Source organism: Sarcophilus harrisii, chromosome 4 (genome assembly GCF_902635505.1).
Source record: "Sarcophilus harrisii chromosome 4, mSarHar1.11, whole genome shotgun sequence".
Taxonomy (NCBI): Eukaryota; Metazoa; Chordata; class Mammalia; order Dasyuromorphia; family Dasyuridae; genus Sarcophilus; species Sarcophilus harrisii.
Genome location: NC_045429.1, coordinates 319,664,937 through 319,680,483, shown reverse-complemented (window position 1 = coordinate 319,680,483; position 15,547 = coordinate 319,664,937). Strand labels below are relative to the sequence as shown.

At 41.2% G+C, this 15,547-nt stretch overlaps 1 protein-coding gene across 4 annotated transcripts in view; it reads right to left on the bottom strand.

The window, feature by feature from the left end:
* Positions 1 to 15,547, bottom strand: part of KIF19 (kinesin family member 19) — a 55,980-nt gene that overhangs the window by 21,312 nt on the left and 19,121 nt on the right. For all 4 annotated transcript variants that reach the window (XM_031965750.1, XM_003768548.4, XM_023502572.2 and 1 more), the window contains 5 exons: positions 7,679 to 7,789; positions 6,922 to 7,009; positions 6,326 to 6,462; positions 3,439 to 3,564; positions 1,545 to 1,739 (listed from right to left, as the gene is read on the bottom strand). In XM_031965750.1, the coding sequence (XP_031821610.1) occupies positions 1,545 to 1,739; positions 3,439 to 3,564; positions 6,326 to 6,462; positions 6,922 to 7,009; positions 7,679 to 7,789 (657 nt within the window). The remainder of the gene's footprint in view (positions 1 to 1,544; positions 1,740 to 3,438; positions 3,565 to 6,325; positions 6,463 to 6,921; positions 7,010 to 7,678; positions 7,790 to 15,547) is intronic.

The following is a 15,547-nucleotide window of genomic DNA, read 5'->3' as shown; positions in this document are numbered from 1 at the left end:
AATTCTGTGTCACTTAAATCCAGTTCACTTGAAAGTCACCCACCTGAAGTCATTGGTCTTCTTTGAGAATAAAGGACAAATAACAATATTAGTGAGGGATTACTAGTGGGAGACTTGCTCTGTCAATGCAGATGGGGCCCTTTTCTGCAATTTAGGATCTTAAAAAGCTGCACAAGGCTGTGCTTAATTAAGTCACTTGTACAAGGTCACAGTATCTGTTAGAGGCTATAACTTGAATCCAGGTCTTTTTGACTCAAGTGAGATTTTCCCACTCTTTCTATGAGTCAATCAGTGCCTTAGCCTTACACTAAACTCCACATATGACCGGAGTACCAGGATTGTGCTAGTAGATTGTGGGATGTATTTTTAAAAGTTTAATCTGCATAATCAACATCTTCACCATCACTTTCTTAAGGCAATAATCAAAGCAATAAATCAAGCCCTGATTTGTAGTATTTCCCAATTCCCAAGTGTAAATGATTACATTAAAATTTTAATTGGCTTTTGCCAATTAGTACCATCTGGCTCCAACATATCCCCCACAGGACCTGCCTCTAAGTAGAGCATAGATACGTCACAATACGAGTCACTAGCCTCATGCCCATTTTGCAGATGAAGCAACTGAGCCTCAGAAGTTAAGTGACTTGCCCAACATCAAACATCCAGTCTGAGGTGGGATGCCAATCCAGGCCTTTGTAACTTGAGGCTGGTACTCAAGGTATAGGCAAGAATTTTTTCTCTTCCTATTTTTATGGGAGAAAAAGTCTTGCTTGGGCTCCATCAGTGTTGTGCTGGGGCCAGTTCATACAGACTAGAGAGAGACCATTGATAAATTTTCAGTGGTACAAATTAGGATTTGTTTTCCTGCTTTGTTGATTGTTTAGACTGAAGAGAGTGATGAGAAAATATGAATATTGCAGAACAAATTTAAATTTTTTTTTCAGTTTCTTTTTCTGAGTTTGATTGTTAAACAGTCACCAGAACACCCTTGGACTCCTCCATCCCTTACATCTCCCCCTTGTCCCCTCCCATAACAACCTTACCCAAGACCCTGTGGAGGAGGCTGCACTGTTCCTAGCATTCTCCCTTCCCCAGTCCTCCAAACTGATTCTTTCCCATCATTCAAGTGACTTCAGAAATTCTACCTCCCCCAGGAAGCTTTCATTCCCACCCTGTCCAAACATGAAACCCTAACAATTCTCCCCCATTCTCCTTTGTACTTGCTCTGGCATTGTCTGCAATGTCAACATTTACTCTTCAGGTGTTGTCTAGATTCCCTCCATGTTTATCTACATCAGGTGGTCTGCCCTAAGACTTTAAGTCTCTTACCAATGTGGGGCCTGGGGCTAAGTAGCTTATACTATATGCCAGTGGAAAAAAGGTTTAAGCTTCTGATAAACGATCATGATGGTGAATAAAGTGAAAAATATTGTTAATTTTCTTCTCTACTCCCAGGAAGTCCCATCCCAACCCTCTATTCCACAAAAAGCCATTGCTCCCATTTCTCCCCATTCACTTTTCCCTCTTTTTGCTCATCCCCTTACCTGGGATGCCCGCTCTGAGCCAGCTAGATCGATCATGAAGAGGCGGCCCAGCCGCACCTCCTGCATGATGTTCTTGACCCGGCTCTTTTGGCGGACAGTCACTTGGAGTATGGCATGGGACCGGGAAGATGTCTGGTTGGCAGCCGTAGGCTCCTGCGTCCTCTGCTTGTTTCCTTTCATCAGAAGTTGCATAATCTGGAGATGAAGGAGGAGGGAGGGGATTGGGAGAAGGAGAAGTCTCAGACTCCTGACCCCCTCTAATAATTTCTCCAAGGCAGAGAGAGCCTCTCTAACACAACTTCATCTCACATCTCTTAGTTATCTGTTGTGTAGAGAGCACTTGGAGGTGATTCAAGATGAAGGAAAACAATCTCTACCCTTAATGATCTTATTAAGAATTCACAGACTAGGGGCAAGACAGAGGACACGTGCGATGTTAGTGGAAAATGTGCTGAATTTGTAATCAGTGGTGCTGGATTCAAATCCTTTTGCTAACTGTGTGACCTTCAGCCTCTCTGGGTCTTACTCTCTGATACCATAAAGTAAAGGTGTTGGACTATATGGCCTCCAGAATCCATTCCAGCCATAATAATAATAATGAAGATGACATTTATATAATGTTTTAAAGTTTACAAAGAATGATACAAACATGTTTAGATATTTTCTGACACTATAAAATAAGTGATGGATTATATGCCCCCAGAGTCTATTATAGACATAATAATAATAATAATGAAGATGACATTTATATAATGCTTTAAAGTTTTCAAAGAATGATACAAATATGTTTATGTGTTTTCTGACACCATAAAATAAAAGCCTCTAGAGTCTATTCCAACCATCACAATAACAGCAATAATGACTATGATGACATTTATTTAATGCCTTAAAGTTTGCAAAGAATGATACAAATATATTTTATATGTTTATGTATATTATCTCATTTGATCCTTTCAACAACTCTGTGAGATAGATACTATTTCTATTTTATAGATGAGGAAATTGAGGCTTCAAGAGATATTGTAACAATTTAACAATAGCAACAATATTTATAACTAGTGGTTGCAAAGAGCTTTAATCTTTAAAAAGTATTTACAAATATTATCTCATTTTTCACAACAACCCTAGGCAATTGGTGGCACAATTATCTCCATTTACAAATGAGGGAGCTGAATCAGACAGAAATTAAGAGACTGCCATAGTCAAACAGCTAGTAAGCATTTGAGGCAGATCTATGAATTCATGATTTATAATCTTATGAGCGCCCAAAGGTAATATCCAAAGCTTAGTGGACAGTCTGCATGGTGGTCAAGTTTGAGGAGACTTGTGTTTGAGTTCTGACTCTGTTACTGCTACTTTAAGTCATCAAAAGCTCAAAGGCTTATTTTATTTTATTGGGGGGGGGGGCTCAATTGGGGTTAAATGGCCTTCCCAGGGTCATACAGTTAGTAAGTGTCTAAGGCTGGATTTGAATTCAGACTCCTGTAATTCTAAGTGATCTTTATAAAGCATCTAGTGCTAGGCTTAGAGTCAGGAAAATCTCAAAAACTAGCTGTGGGATCTTGGTCAAGTTATAGGAGCCACCTCATTGCCCTAGCTTCTTCTTCATCTTCTTTTCTCCTAAGAACATATATCTATATCATAGGAAGACCATTTGCTGCTTTCCCTTCTTCCTGGAGATCTCTATGAGACTTGGATCAGATGAGAAATGTAAGAATTCTCTGAAATTCACATAGAAAACCAAGACTCTCTTTATATAGCTATCCCAATCCTGGTTTCTACATGGGTACCTCAAGTACCAAACACCACACCATCCAACAGACAATCCAACTGCTTCCCAGTTCCCCTTGACTTGAGGGAGTGAGCTTTCCCTTTCTCTCTGCCAAAAACTTACCTCTTTGGCATTGATGGTAGAAACTTCAGTGATCCCAGCCACCTGGATCACCCCCTTGGAGTCCTCTCTCAACTCTAGGTACCCCAAGGAAGGGTTCAGCAGATCCCTAATCATTTCATTGTAGATCTGATAGGAGTAAGGAGAGAATATTGGAAGACTGAGGGCAGAAAACAAAGTCAGGAGCTACATTCCTCAACACCCACCAAACCAAGGGGAAAACAACCTGAGCTGGAATCAATCAATCAACAAGTACTTTTATGCCATGCACTATGCTGGGTAATGGAGATACAAGTAACAAGAATCAAATAAACCCAAAGGAGCTTTATGGATCTTTGGTATTCCAAGGAAGTATATAAGTCAGGATAGAGAAAGGGGATCAGCGGACTGAAGATAGGGAGAGATGATAATGATGGTATGCCCTTCCCAGAGCTGGCTGCCACATCCTTAGAAGGTGGGATCACTGGACAAGGTTATTTGTGGTCCAAGCCAAAACTACCCTCTTCTAGGGAATCTTCCAGGCATTTGATGAATGGGGAGAGGTCCTCTACCATTTCTAGTCAAGATGACCTGAAGAAGGAAGACCCTGATAAGAATGAGGGGCATCCCATTCTTGGTGGAGTTGTGAATGAATCCAACCATTTTGGAGAGTAGTTTGGAACTATGCTCAAAAAGTTATCAAACTGTGCATACCCTTTGATCCAGCAGTGTTACTACTGGGATTATATTCCAAAGAGATTATAAAGAAGGGAAAGGGACCTGTATGTGCACGAATGTTTGTGGCAGCCCTTTTTGTAGTGGCTAGAAACTGGAAACTGAATGGATGTCCATCAGTTGGAGAATGGCTGAATAAATTGTAGGTATATGAAATTATGGAATATTACTATTCTGTAAGAAATGACCAACAGGATGATTTCAGAAAGGCCTGAGAGACTTACACGAACTGATGCTGAGTGAAATGAGCAGGACCAGGAGATCATTATATACTTCAAAACAATACTAGATGATGACCAGTTCTGATGGATCAGGCCATCCTCAGCAAGAGTCAACCAAATCATTTCTAATGGAGCAGTAATAAACTGAACTAGCTATGCCAGAAAAATAACTTGGGAAATGACTAAAAAACCAATACATTAAATTCCCAATCCCTATATTTATGCACACATGCATTTTGATTTCTTCACAAGCTAATTGTACAATAATTCAGAGCCTGATTCTTTTTGTACAGCAAAATAATTTTTGGTCATGATACTTTGTGTATCTAAGTTATATTTTAATATATTTAACATCTACTGTCATCCTGCCATCTAGGGAGGGGTGAGGTAAGAGGTGAAAAATTGGAACAAGAGGTTTGACAATTGTTAATGCTGTAAAGTTACCCATGTATATATCCTGTAAATAAAAGGCTATTAAATTAAAAAAAAAAAAAAGAATGAGGGGCATCCAAGATAAGATCTAGCAGCTTACTGCTATGTTCCTACCTTTCATTCTGTGTGCAAACACTGTCTTAGCCAGAGTAAACAAGTGACAGCTCTAACTCACTGTCCTTCCTACCCATTTTTATATAATACTTTGGGTCTGGCACTATGGAAGCACTTTACAATTATTATTTCATTAGATTTTCACAACCCTGGGAAAATGGAGCTATTATTATCCCCATTTACAGATGAGGAAACTGAGGCAGGCAGAGGTTAGGTGATTTGACCAAGATCACATAGCTATTGTCTGAGATCTTCCTGATTTTAAACCCAGCATTAGTTGCTTCATAAAGATCAATTAATAAAGAAAGGATCAGGACTGTATTAGAGGAGCTGGGAAGCCCAGGTAAGTAAAGCTATTACTAGCAATTTTTATACCTGGTGACAGGAATATAAAACATGCCCAGGACAAATAGCATGAAATGTACTCAAGTCAGCTATTTAAGATCAAATCAGTTGTCAGGAGTGACAGACTCTAAGATGAAGACAGACTGACAAGGAGTTAACCTAAGGTATTACTGCCAAATAGAAAAAGATTCCATCTGATAGCTTCTTATTTTAATTATTCTTGCTAAGTGGATACTAAACTCAGTTGTTTCTAAGAGGATGTCAGTGTCCTCTAAATTTTGGGACCTTGTGTCAAAGTCCCTATCATCCTTACTTAGTTATACCTCTCCTTAATTACAGCTCTACAGAGCAGTCACAACTTACCTTTCTCAGCAATGACTTCTCATATTCCTCTTTGCTCACATCACACCACTCTATTAATCCCATCACTGTATACCCACAATAGGGAAAGATGCTGTCAGGTACACCAGGCATATGGCATACAGGTACACCCACACATATGATATTGCTGCACATAAGGTAAATGGATAAGTGGCTCCTATTAAACTAGTCACTCAAAGTAAGTCACAACTGATTTCTGGTGAGAAGAAAAGATATATTGACCCCATTCACTAAAAGACAAAAAAATTCTTTCAAGGAAGGATCTAAGGGTAAGGGGATCAATATATTTGTTAGATGTCAGTGTGACCTGATAATTTCCATACTAATTTGAAAGGCTGCTATATTTGTTGAAGTTTGCATTCAAGTAGGTAGGAGTTAGGGAAAGGAAAGGATGGAAAGGAAATTAGGAACTCCTGACATTTGGCTCAACATCACCCAAGGCAATGTGGCATGTCCATAGGAGCTGTACATTTTACACTTGCCCTGTTTTTGTTTTTTGTTTTTTTTTTTAAGTAAAAGGCTGTCAGACTGAAGGGGAAGTAGGGGCAGTTGTCCATCCCCTGGAAACTGCACTGTTATCTAGACTAAGCTGGCTTCAAGGGATTTTCCTACCCTTCTTATGAGCCAATCAGTGCCTTACGCCTACTCAAAATTCCAAGTATGAGCCAAGCAAAATGACCTACCTCTAGGTAGGACATGGACACCTCATATTCCATGTCATTACTAGTCTCCTCAATGGCACAGAATAGGTCGTTGAGGGTTCGAACATAGATGCCAGGCTCATGATCAGTGCCCAGCATGGTATAGGTTTTCCCACAGCCTGGAGGAGGAAAGAATAGTAGGTGAGCAGGGGGCTAGAGGATGTGTGATCCTGAAGGAGAGGGTCACACCTGGAAGACTTTTCCCCAGGGATAACTCCCTACTGTCCTTGTTCTGCAGATTGTATCTATGGGGCAAGCAACTTGTCCCTTCTTGGGAAGGGTCATTGAGAGTCTATTGAAAGGGAAAGATATAAAATCCTCTTTGATCCAAGCTGGAGGGGAGAAAGAGGAATCTTTTGGGATGGGGTGGCCCTGAGTGAAGATGAGGGTGTGACATTCCTATAACAATGAAGTAAGGTTGTCATATAAACCTCCAATACATATACACTTCCATATCTTTGATAGGATTTGGCCAACCTCCATGTTGGGGAGTCATGTGGGTAGATAAGGAGGGGGGATTCTTTTAGTTTTGGACAGGACTGGGGAGGCAAAAGCAAGGTGCTGAGCAGCTAGCTCACCTGTGGGACCATAGGCGAAGACGGTGGCATTGTAGCCAGAGATGACTCCTTCGATGAGGCTCTTTGTAGTGGCTAGATAAACCATCTCCTGCAAAGAAAAGGAAATTGGGGATCTGGTGGGGTTTGGAAAGCAGAACATGCTTAGCTTCCCACTAAAGAAAGTGGTTTCTGTTTCTGGGTTCTGCCTAGCCTAAAGCTGATGAGAAAACCTTGATAGGTGATGCCAAAGAACTAAGAAAAAAAGTCTCTTTATTTTCAATTCATTAGGGATACCAGCTTGGAAAAGAACATGGGATACCAGCTGGCTCCTCTAGGTTTCTCCTGGCCCCTGCCCAGCTGCTGCCTTATAATAGATGCCAGGGGCATCCTGAAGGTGAGCCAGGTTGGGGTATCCCCAGGAGAGCATCAGCTTTCTCAGGTCCATCTTACCATCTGGTTTGAGCTAGTGGGGTCTTAGACTTCTCTAGCTCAGAAGGGAACCAAATATGGGTCCCACAGCACTTGGTGACATTCATGATTGCTAAGTAAAGTAATATGTGTGTATGCATGCAGGCACCTGTCTGCAAAATGAGTGTGCTACATAGAAATTACATGTTTATGAGTAAAGAAAGCCACATCCTCTCCAAATCAGGACTGAAGCAGTTTCTAATAGTTGTATACAAAGACTTAGGCCAGAGTGACAGCCTCTTGGGAACAAATAATAGACACTCTCTTTATTTTTGTCCCACGTGAGTCTCCCCCATCCATGGCCCCTCACCTGAGTGGCAGTGAAGTCAAAGGCCACATCAAATAAGTAGGACTTCTCCCGGGATCTGTGGGCTCGGAGAATGTCATCTGGATCCTCCATTGGGTCCATCAGAACCACCATCTGCAAAAGGCCCAGAGGTTGTCTGGAAGAAGCCACTGAGAGCTGGTGAAGTCCTGTGGCCTGCAAGTTAGGAACTGGCACCTCCTTACTTCTGGGATAAGCTAGGGACTCCTAGCTGCCCTAGGAATTAGCTAGGGCAGCTAAGTAGCAAAGAGCATAAACTGTCAGATCTAGAGTCAGGAAGATCCGAGTTAAAATCTGGCTTCAGACACTTGGGTAAATAATTTAACTCTGTTTACCTCATTTTCCTTATCTATCACAAAAGCTGGAGAAGGAAATGACAAAACCATTCCAATATCTTTGTCAAGAAAACCCAAATGTGGTTATAAAGACTGGGCCATGACTGAAACAATTGTTCAACAGCAAGGGAATCACCAGATTGGATAGTTGGAGGGGAAAGGTAATAATAAAGTAGGCAGGGGCTAGAGAAAAAGAGCCAGAAGTGAGATACAAGCTTTTCTTAGAGGGAAATGAGAGAGGGAATTACGTTTCCCTGGTTCCTCTTGGTCTGCTAGGTCTCTCTCTATACATTTCTGTACCATGTCTCTCTTCTCACATTTAAACCACAACAAAAAAAAAGTGAAATGTGGAATTTTTTCAATGTATGGTACTTTTTCAAAAGACTTCCATATCTATGATCTCATATTAACTTCTCAAAATTATGATTTCTACTAACTTTCTGTTTGCCTTCTGGATCAAATGCTTATCCCTAGGGCTTCTGTCCTAGGGATGTTCACACTCTCAGAGTGAGAAAAAAATTTTGGAAGAGAGGAAGGTAGCTGAGGGCCAACCTTGGGCTGGGAAAACTCCATCCTTTGCCCCCTGGGGCCCACCCTCACTCTATGTCCCTTGCTCAAAGATTCTAAGATTGTATCTATTTTACGTGACAAACTGACACAATCAGCCTCCATTAGACAAGATCCACACATGAAAGTGATACAAGAACATACACAAAGGCATTATAAAAAGAAGCACAGATTAGAAATGTAATCCTGGCCTCCCAGGTTCCCTGCCCATGTTGTATTGCCACGGAGATGGGAAACTCCAATAGACACTATCCCAAAATTCACCAGTTTGGTGACATCTCTTTGAAGACATCTGCCTTCACAAGTGAAGCGTCTTCACTTGTTAAAAAAAAAAAAAGGAGAAGAATAATTCAATTGCCCGTAATATGCCCTGTAGAAAATAGTGCCTAGCAGGATGCTTGAACAGGATAGTGGTACTGGGAACTGACGGAATAATTCTAACAAATACTCACTTTCTCTTTGTTTCTCTCTGTGTATCTGTCTCTGTTTCTCTCTGTGTGTCTCTGTCTCTGGGCCTCTCTGTGTGTGTGTCTTTGTCTATCTGTCTTCTCTCTCTCTCAATCTCTCTCTCTCTCTCTCTCTCTCTCTCTCTCTCTCTCTCTCTCTCTCTCTCTCTCTCTCACTGTCTCTCTCTCCCTCTTCCTCCCTCTTCTTCTCCCTCCCTCCTTCATCTTCTTCTCCCTCTCCTCCTTCTTCTCCCTCTCCTCTGGCTGCAGTCAAAATGTCCACTTTCATTATTTATCTTCTTTTTGAATCCATCTCCTCTTTCCCTTCCATTGTCTGGTATATCCTATAGCTTATTATTAACAATGAAAATCTAATGGTTGACAAATCCTTTCTAATATGATTGATGTTGGTTCAGGCAGAGATTTGGGAAGAAATTTTGACCCCTTTAGAGACATAGGAGACACAACCTGCTTCAGTTCAGTCTACAGAATAAAGACAAGGAATAGACCTCAATCCCATTTAGAAATCTACTTCAAGAAAGATCTACTAATATCATATGTCTTGGCAAGCACAAGATTCCAATAAACAGGAGAATCTTTAAACAGAGCCACAATTTGAGATATATATATATATATATATTGTTCAGTCATTTTTTGCTATGTCTGACTATTTGTAACTCTATTTGGAGTTTTCTTGACAAAGATACTGAAGCAGTTTGCCACTTCCTTCTCCAGCTCATTTTATAAATGAGGAAACTGAGGTAAAGTTATTTGTTCAAGGTCACACAGCCAGTAATTTAAGAAGATGAATCTTCCTGATTTTGTTTGCTACTCTATCCACTCACTATACCATCTAGCTGCCCCCTTTTTCATATATATATATGTCTGTCTACCTATCTACACACACACACACACACACACACACACACACACACACACAGAGACAGAGACAGAGAGACAGAGAGAGAGAGGAGAGAGACAGAGAGACAGAGAGGGAGAGAGAGAGACAGAGACAGAGAGAGAGAGGAGAGAGAGAAAGAGAGACAAAGACAGAGAGACAGAGAGAGGAGAGAGAGACAGAGACAGAGAGAGACAGACAGAGAGACAGACAGAGAGAGAGACAGAGAGAGAAAGAGAGAGAGAGTGAGAGAGAGAGAGAGAGAGAGAGAGAGGGAGAGGAAGAGGGAGACCCCCTAGAACCAAGTCCAGGTAGAACCGCCCTCCTATAGACTGAATGTGCTCCATAAATCTGGTGCTGCCCTTCACAGTCAGTCAATGAGCATTTATTAAAGGCCTACTATGTAGCATGCATTGTGCTAAGCCCTAGGGATACAAAGAAAGGCAAAAGGCAATTCGTCCCTTAAGAACGTCTCAGTCTAATGGGGTGAATGGTAGCATGAAATACCACTTATATACCCTTTATCCTTTGTGTTTTTCTCCTTGAAAAGTTAAGTTTGGGCAGAGTTGGAAGGAAGGGAGGAGAGAGGGGACAGAGAGGGGTCATTCCTGCTCCTTGTATCAGTGTCACAATGACCAGACAAGGTGCCCAAAAGTCAGTGTCATTATGTTACTTTACTCATGGCTGAGATCCAGCCCCCTAGCAATGCCAGGCCCCTTCCCAGTGGCCATCTTAGGGGGCTCTTCTGATATGAGCCCACATCTTCCCTGCCCCTCCCTGATGAGATGAGGTGGCTGGCACTTCTAAGAGCTGATCTATGCCCAGGAGCTGACTTACCTCTCCAGGGCTCTGGCTGGGGCACAATTAATGAGGATAATAAGTGTCTGGCCTGCAGCACTCTGAGTTGTAATGAGCTTGCCAGATAGTTTCCTGAGGACATGAGAATACTGAAGGGACCAGGACCTCTTAGGCTTGCCCTTCTCTACCTTGGTCCCCTCCTGGGTCCTGCCCTACCTATCATCGTTCTCTTCATCAATGAGAGCCAATTAGCAATAACAGCTCTTCCCCTCCTCTTATACTGCCTACAAACATATATCCTGGGACCCTAATTCTGTGCAGTTTGTCTTTTCTCACCATGTTGTTGTTCAGTCACCTTTCAGTTATAGCCAACACTTTGTGACTCTATTTGGGGTTTTCTCAACAAAGCTACCTAGAATGGTTTGCCATTTCCTTCTCCAGCTAATTTTACAGAAACTGAGGTAAACAGGATCAAGTGACTTAACCAGAATCACTTAGTTAAGTATCTGAGGCTGGATTTGAAGTCTTTCTGATTCCACGCCTGATGCTCTATTCACTGCATCACCCCAACCAGTGCCTCTATAAAAAGCAGAATGGTGAGGAAAGGGAGTCTTTGCCTGATTTTTTCTAACCCACGGCAATTATGATAAAACAAAGAAAGAGTTGAGCAATTATGTGTCCGCAAGCCCAGAACATATACTGGGTAACAGGAGGATGGGAAGATTCAATTCCATTGAGCAGGATTGTTAAACACTTGTTCTATAAGGCAGTGTGCTATTCGATAAGAACCCAAAGAAAGGCAGCCCTCCCAATATTTCGCTCAAATCTTAAAACCCCCGACTCTTTTCCTCAAGGATCTTCCATTCTAAAAGGGGAGACAACATACAAACTTCTATGTATAAACAGGATGAATTGGAAATATTTTATTCTCAGCAGGAAGGCATTAGCAAGCACAGTGAGTGCTCAATAAATGCTTGTTAATAAAAAGCATTTTGTCAAGGACAAAAGTAAGTCGAGTTGGCTCTCTCCCAGACAAGCCTTAAGTAGCCTCTCTAATCAAGATAGAATAGTAGACTTTCTTAGCTGTGTCTACTCAATTTCTCTTCATGACAAATACCAAACAGGGCCCTTTTCCCAGGCTAAAGTTCCCCAGAGGACAATTCTACAGTGTTGCTTTGAAGGTTTATATAGTAACCTATCTCCCTCTTAATTTAGGGGGTGGGTAGTGAGCAGAGGCTGACATCCAAGGAATATGTTCAAACTGCTTTGGAGGAACTGAATCCATACGTTGGGATGCCAAAGAGGAATTCATTTCAACAAAGGTTTATTGAAAGTCTGCTATCTGCCAGGCTCTGTGCTAAGTATTGAGATAATAAAGATGAAAATAAAATAGCCTTGCCCTCAAGCAGCTTACATTTTACCAGGGATTCAATTAAGTATACTACCAAATCCAATGGCCTTTTTAAAACTTATCTTTTTTTATTTCTCTGTTAAATTACAAGTTTTATGTTCCTTCTCTCTAATGCATTTCTTCCTAACTAAAAAAAGTTTGGTAGCCCAGTGGATATAGGGCTTGGCCTGGAGTCAGCAGAACCTGAGTTTAAAATCAGCCTCAAAGATTTATTGTGTGACTCTGGGCACGTCATTTAACCTCAATTTCGCTAACTGTAAAAGAGGGGAAATAATAGCCCCTACCACTTAGGGTTGTTGTGAGAATTACATGAGATACCTGCTAAGTGCCTGGCATGGAATAGGTACTTAATAAATGTTTTCTTCCTATCTGGCCAGTCCCTCTTGCTGAATTATCATCCATGTTTCATTCTCTATGTATATATCTCAGATTTTTGGCAAGGATCTTTCCTTCTCTTAATTTTTTTCTCCTCGTGACCTCATCATCCCATATCTTCAATTTTTATCTCTATACAGATAGAGGTAGGGGAAGATGGGAATAAGCATTTATACAATACCTAGTTTTTTATTGTGCAAAGTTCTTTACATTGCTATCCTTTACTCTATAATCTAGTCAAAGTAGCCTATTTACCATTCTCCACACATGACATTCCATTTCCTACTTCCATATCTTTGCACTGGGCTGTTCCTGGTGCTAGAAATGCACTCCCTCTTTACCTCCACCTTGTAAAGTTTTTAGCTTTTCTTTCAACTCATATAAGAAACCTAATTGCTAAAATTGCCCCTCCACTCCAATTACTTTGTATTTATTTTATATTTAATTTTCTAGAGCCATCTCTTCCCCCCAATTACTTTGTATTTTTAATATATTTAATTTTCTATGCTTTTGTTGTCTTCTCCACCCCATCCCCTATTTAAATAAGATTGTCTTCATATCCTCTGCCCAAGGCATGATTTTGTTGGTGGTGTTCAATCTTGTCTGACTCTTCATGAGCCCATTTGGGGATTTTTCTTGGCAAAGATACTAGAGTTGTTTGCCATGTCCTTCTCCACTTATTTTATAGATGAGGAGACTGAGGCAAATAGGGTTAAGTGACTTGCCCAGAGTCACACAGTCAGTAAGTGTCTAAGGCTGGATTTGTATTTTCTGACTCCAGGCCCAGTGTACTATCCCCTGTACCACCTAGCTGTCCACCAGCATGACAGAGGGACTCAATAAATACTCCACAAATGAACCCTGGTTCCCAGCACTTGGTCAAATCTCCTTCCGAGTGCCCTTTGCTCAACATTCTCTTCAACGATCAGGTTCCCATCTTGGGTCCGCTGATCCAGAACAATAAGTTAGGCTCCAGTTTCAGGCCCAGCTGAGGACAAAACCACTCTCTGAGTGCTTTTTGGATGGATCCCAGTGGAATGTAACCGGGCACCGGACCAGCCTGGCTTGTCTAAACCCCACAGCCACCGGATGGCAATTCTGTGGATGCAGGGAGGCTGAGGGGCTACAACTGGCATTGCTGATGGGTCACACTGAGGGCATGTCTGCCCACACACCTGCGCTCCCGCCCTGGTCACCTTCAGATGTCAGATGCCTACCATAGGCATAAGCATCTTGGGCAAAAAGTTCCCTTGGCTATCCCGTATCCTGATTCAGGACATTACTGGCACTGCCATGATCTTCTCTTAATGAGGGCTTTGTCTGAGCCCCCATCTGTCTGCTTGTTCCCAGCGACTGGCCCCCATCACACCCCCACAAGGGCTGCTCCCCATTCCTATCTGCTAAGGCGCACAATGGGGCCCCTGTGAAGTCCAGCCAGGTGACCAGGAGCCAAGCCATGGGAAGGGCTAGGAATGTGCACCTGCACAAGGAGGCTGGGCCCTTAGGAGTGGCTTCTGGCCCCTATAGCTATTTAAGAGGCTCACACTTCCATGTCCTCAGAGTGCTCTGAATTCCCTTTCAATGAAAGACAGGAGGGGCAGCTAGATGGTGCAGTAGGTAGAGCACCAGTCCCAGAGTCAGGAGGAGCTGAGTTTAAATCTAGCCTCAGATAATTACTAGCTGTGTGATCCCAAGTAAGTCACTAAATTGCAACACTTACTGCCTCCAAAAAAAATAGGAAAAAAAAAGACAGGGATAGAGGTCCCAGGAATCAACAACACTAGTCATAACCTGTGTAGTTATAACAAAACAAAACATGTTCACATATATTATGAATCAGTAGTACAGTAGAGAGTGCTAGACCTGGAATCAGGAAGACCAAATTTCAAATCCTGACTTATTTTCTTAGTTGTATGAGTTAGGATAATTTACTTAACTTCTCTGTGCCCCCAGTTTCCTCATCTCTAAAATTAAGGATGATGGCTTGTAAAGTCCTTAATAGCTCTAAAACCTACGATAACTAGTGCTTAAAAGTTTGTAAGAAGGTTTTTTCAAATGTTACCTCACCTGATTTTCATAACAAACTGGAAAAATGTCATTATTATCCCCATTTTACAGATATAGAAACTGAGGCAGAGATTAAATTATTTTTGTTGGGTCATGGTCTTCCTTACTTTAAGCCTAGAACTCTATCTACTGAGAGATCTAGAAGATTATGAATTAAAATGCTATATTGAAACAAGTTTTAGTTCTAATGGGTATGTGTGTATGTGTGTGAGGGAGGGGGAGTATGAGTGTTGGTGTGTGTTGTGGGGAAAAGGAAGGTTTTTCTGAAATCTTAAGAACTGATAGAACTGGAAAGGCTTGGAAAATTTTACACAAACTGATGCTGAGAGATACAAGCAGAACTAGGAATACATTGTACACAATAACAGTGAGAATGTGCAATTTGAAAGACTTGGTTTTTCTCAGTGATTCAGTGATTCAAAGCAATCCCAATAGTCTTTGGACAGAAAATGGCATCTGCATTCAGAAAAAGAATTAAGGAGAATGCAGGTAAATAAATCATCATGTGCTATGTTCATTTCTTTTTTCTGTTTTTTTTTTCTCTCCCATGGTTTTTCCCTTTTGCTCTGATTTTTCTCTCCCAATATGATTCATAAAGCAATGTGTATTCAAAATAAATAAATATCTTTAAAAAGAACTAGAATTGTTAACAGCCTGAATCTAGAATCTAAGCAAAATCACTTAAGTAATAAGCTTTTGCGGACTACTTTCTGTCTGTACCACCTTCCCCTATACCAAGAAGAAACCCTTTTCTAGCTATAGTCAAATTTCAGGCCCAGAGAGGTAAATATACTTGCCCAACATTACATAGCAAATCCCTATTGTGGCCTATGAAAAACTCAGCTGTTTACCATCAAGGCACAAATTTGTTGCTATTATTACTTTGTATTTTTTTTTATTTATTCATTAGTTTTTGACATTTATTTTTATAAGATTTTGATTTCTACTTTTTTATCT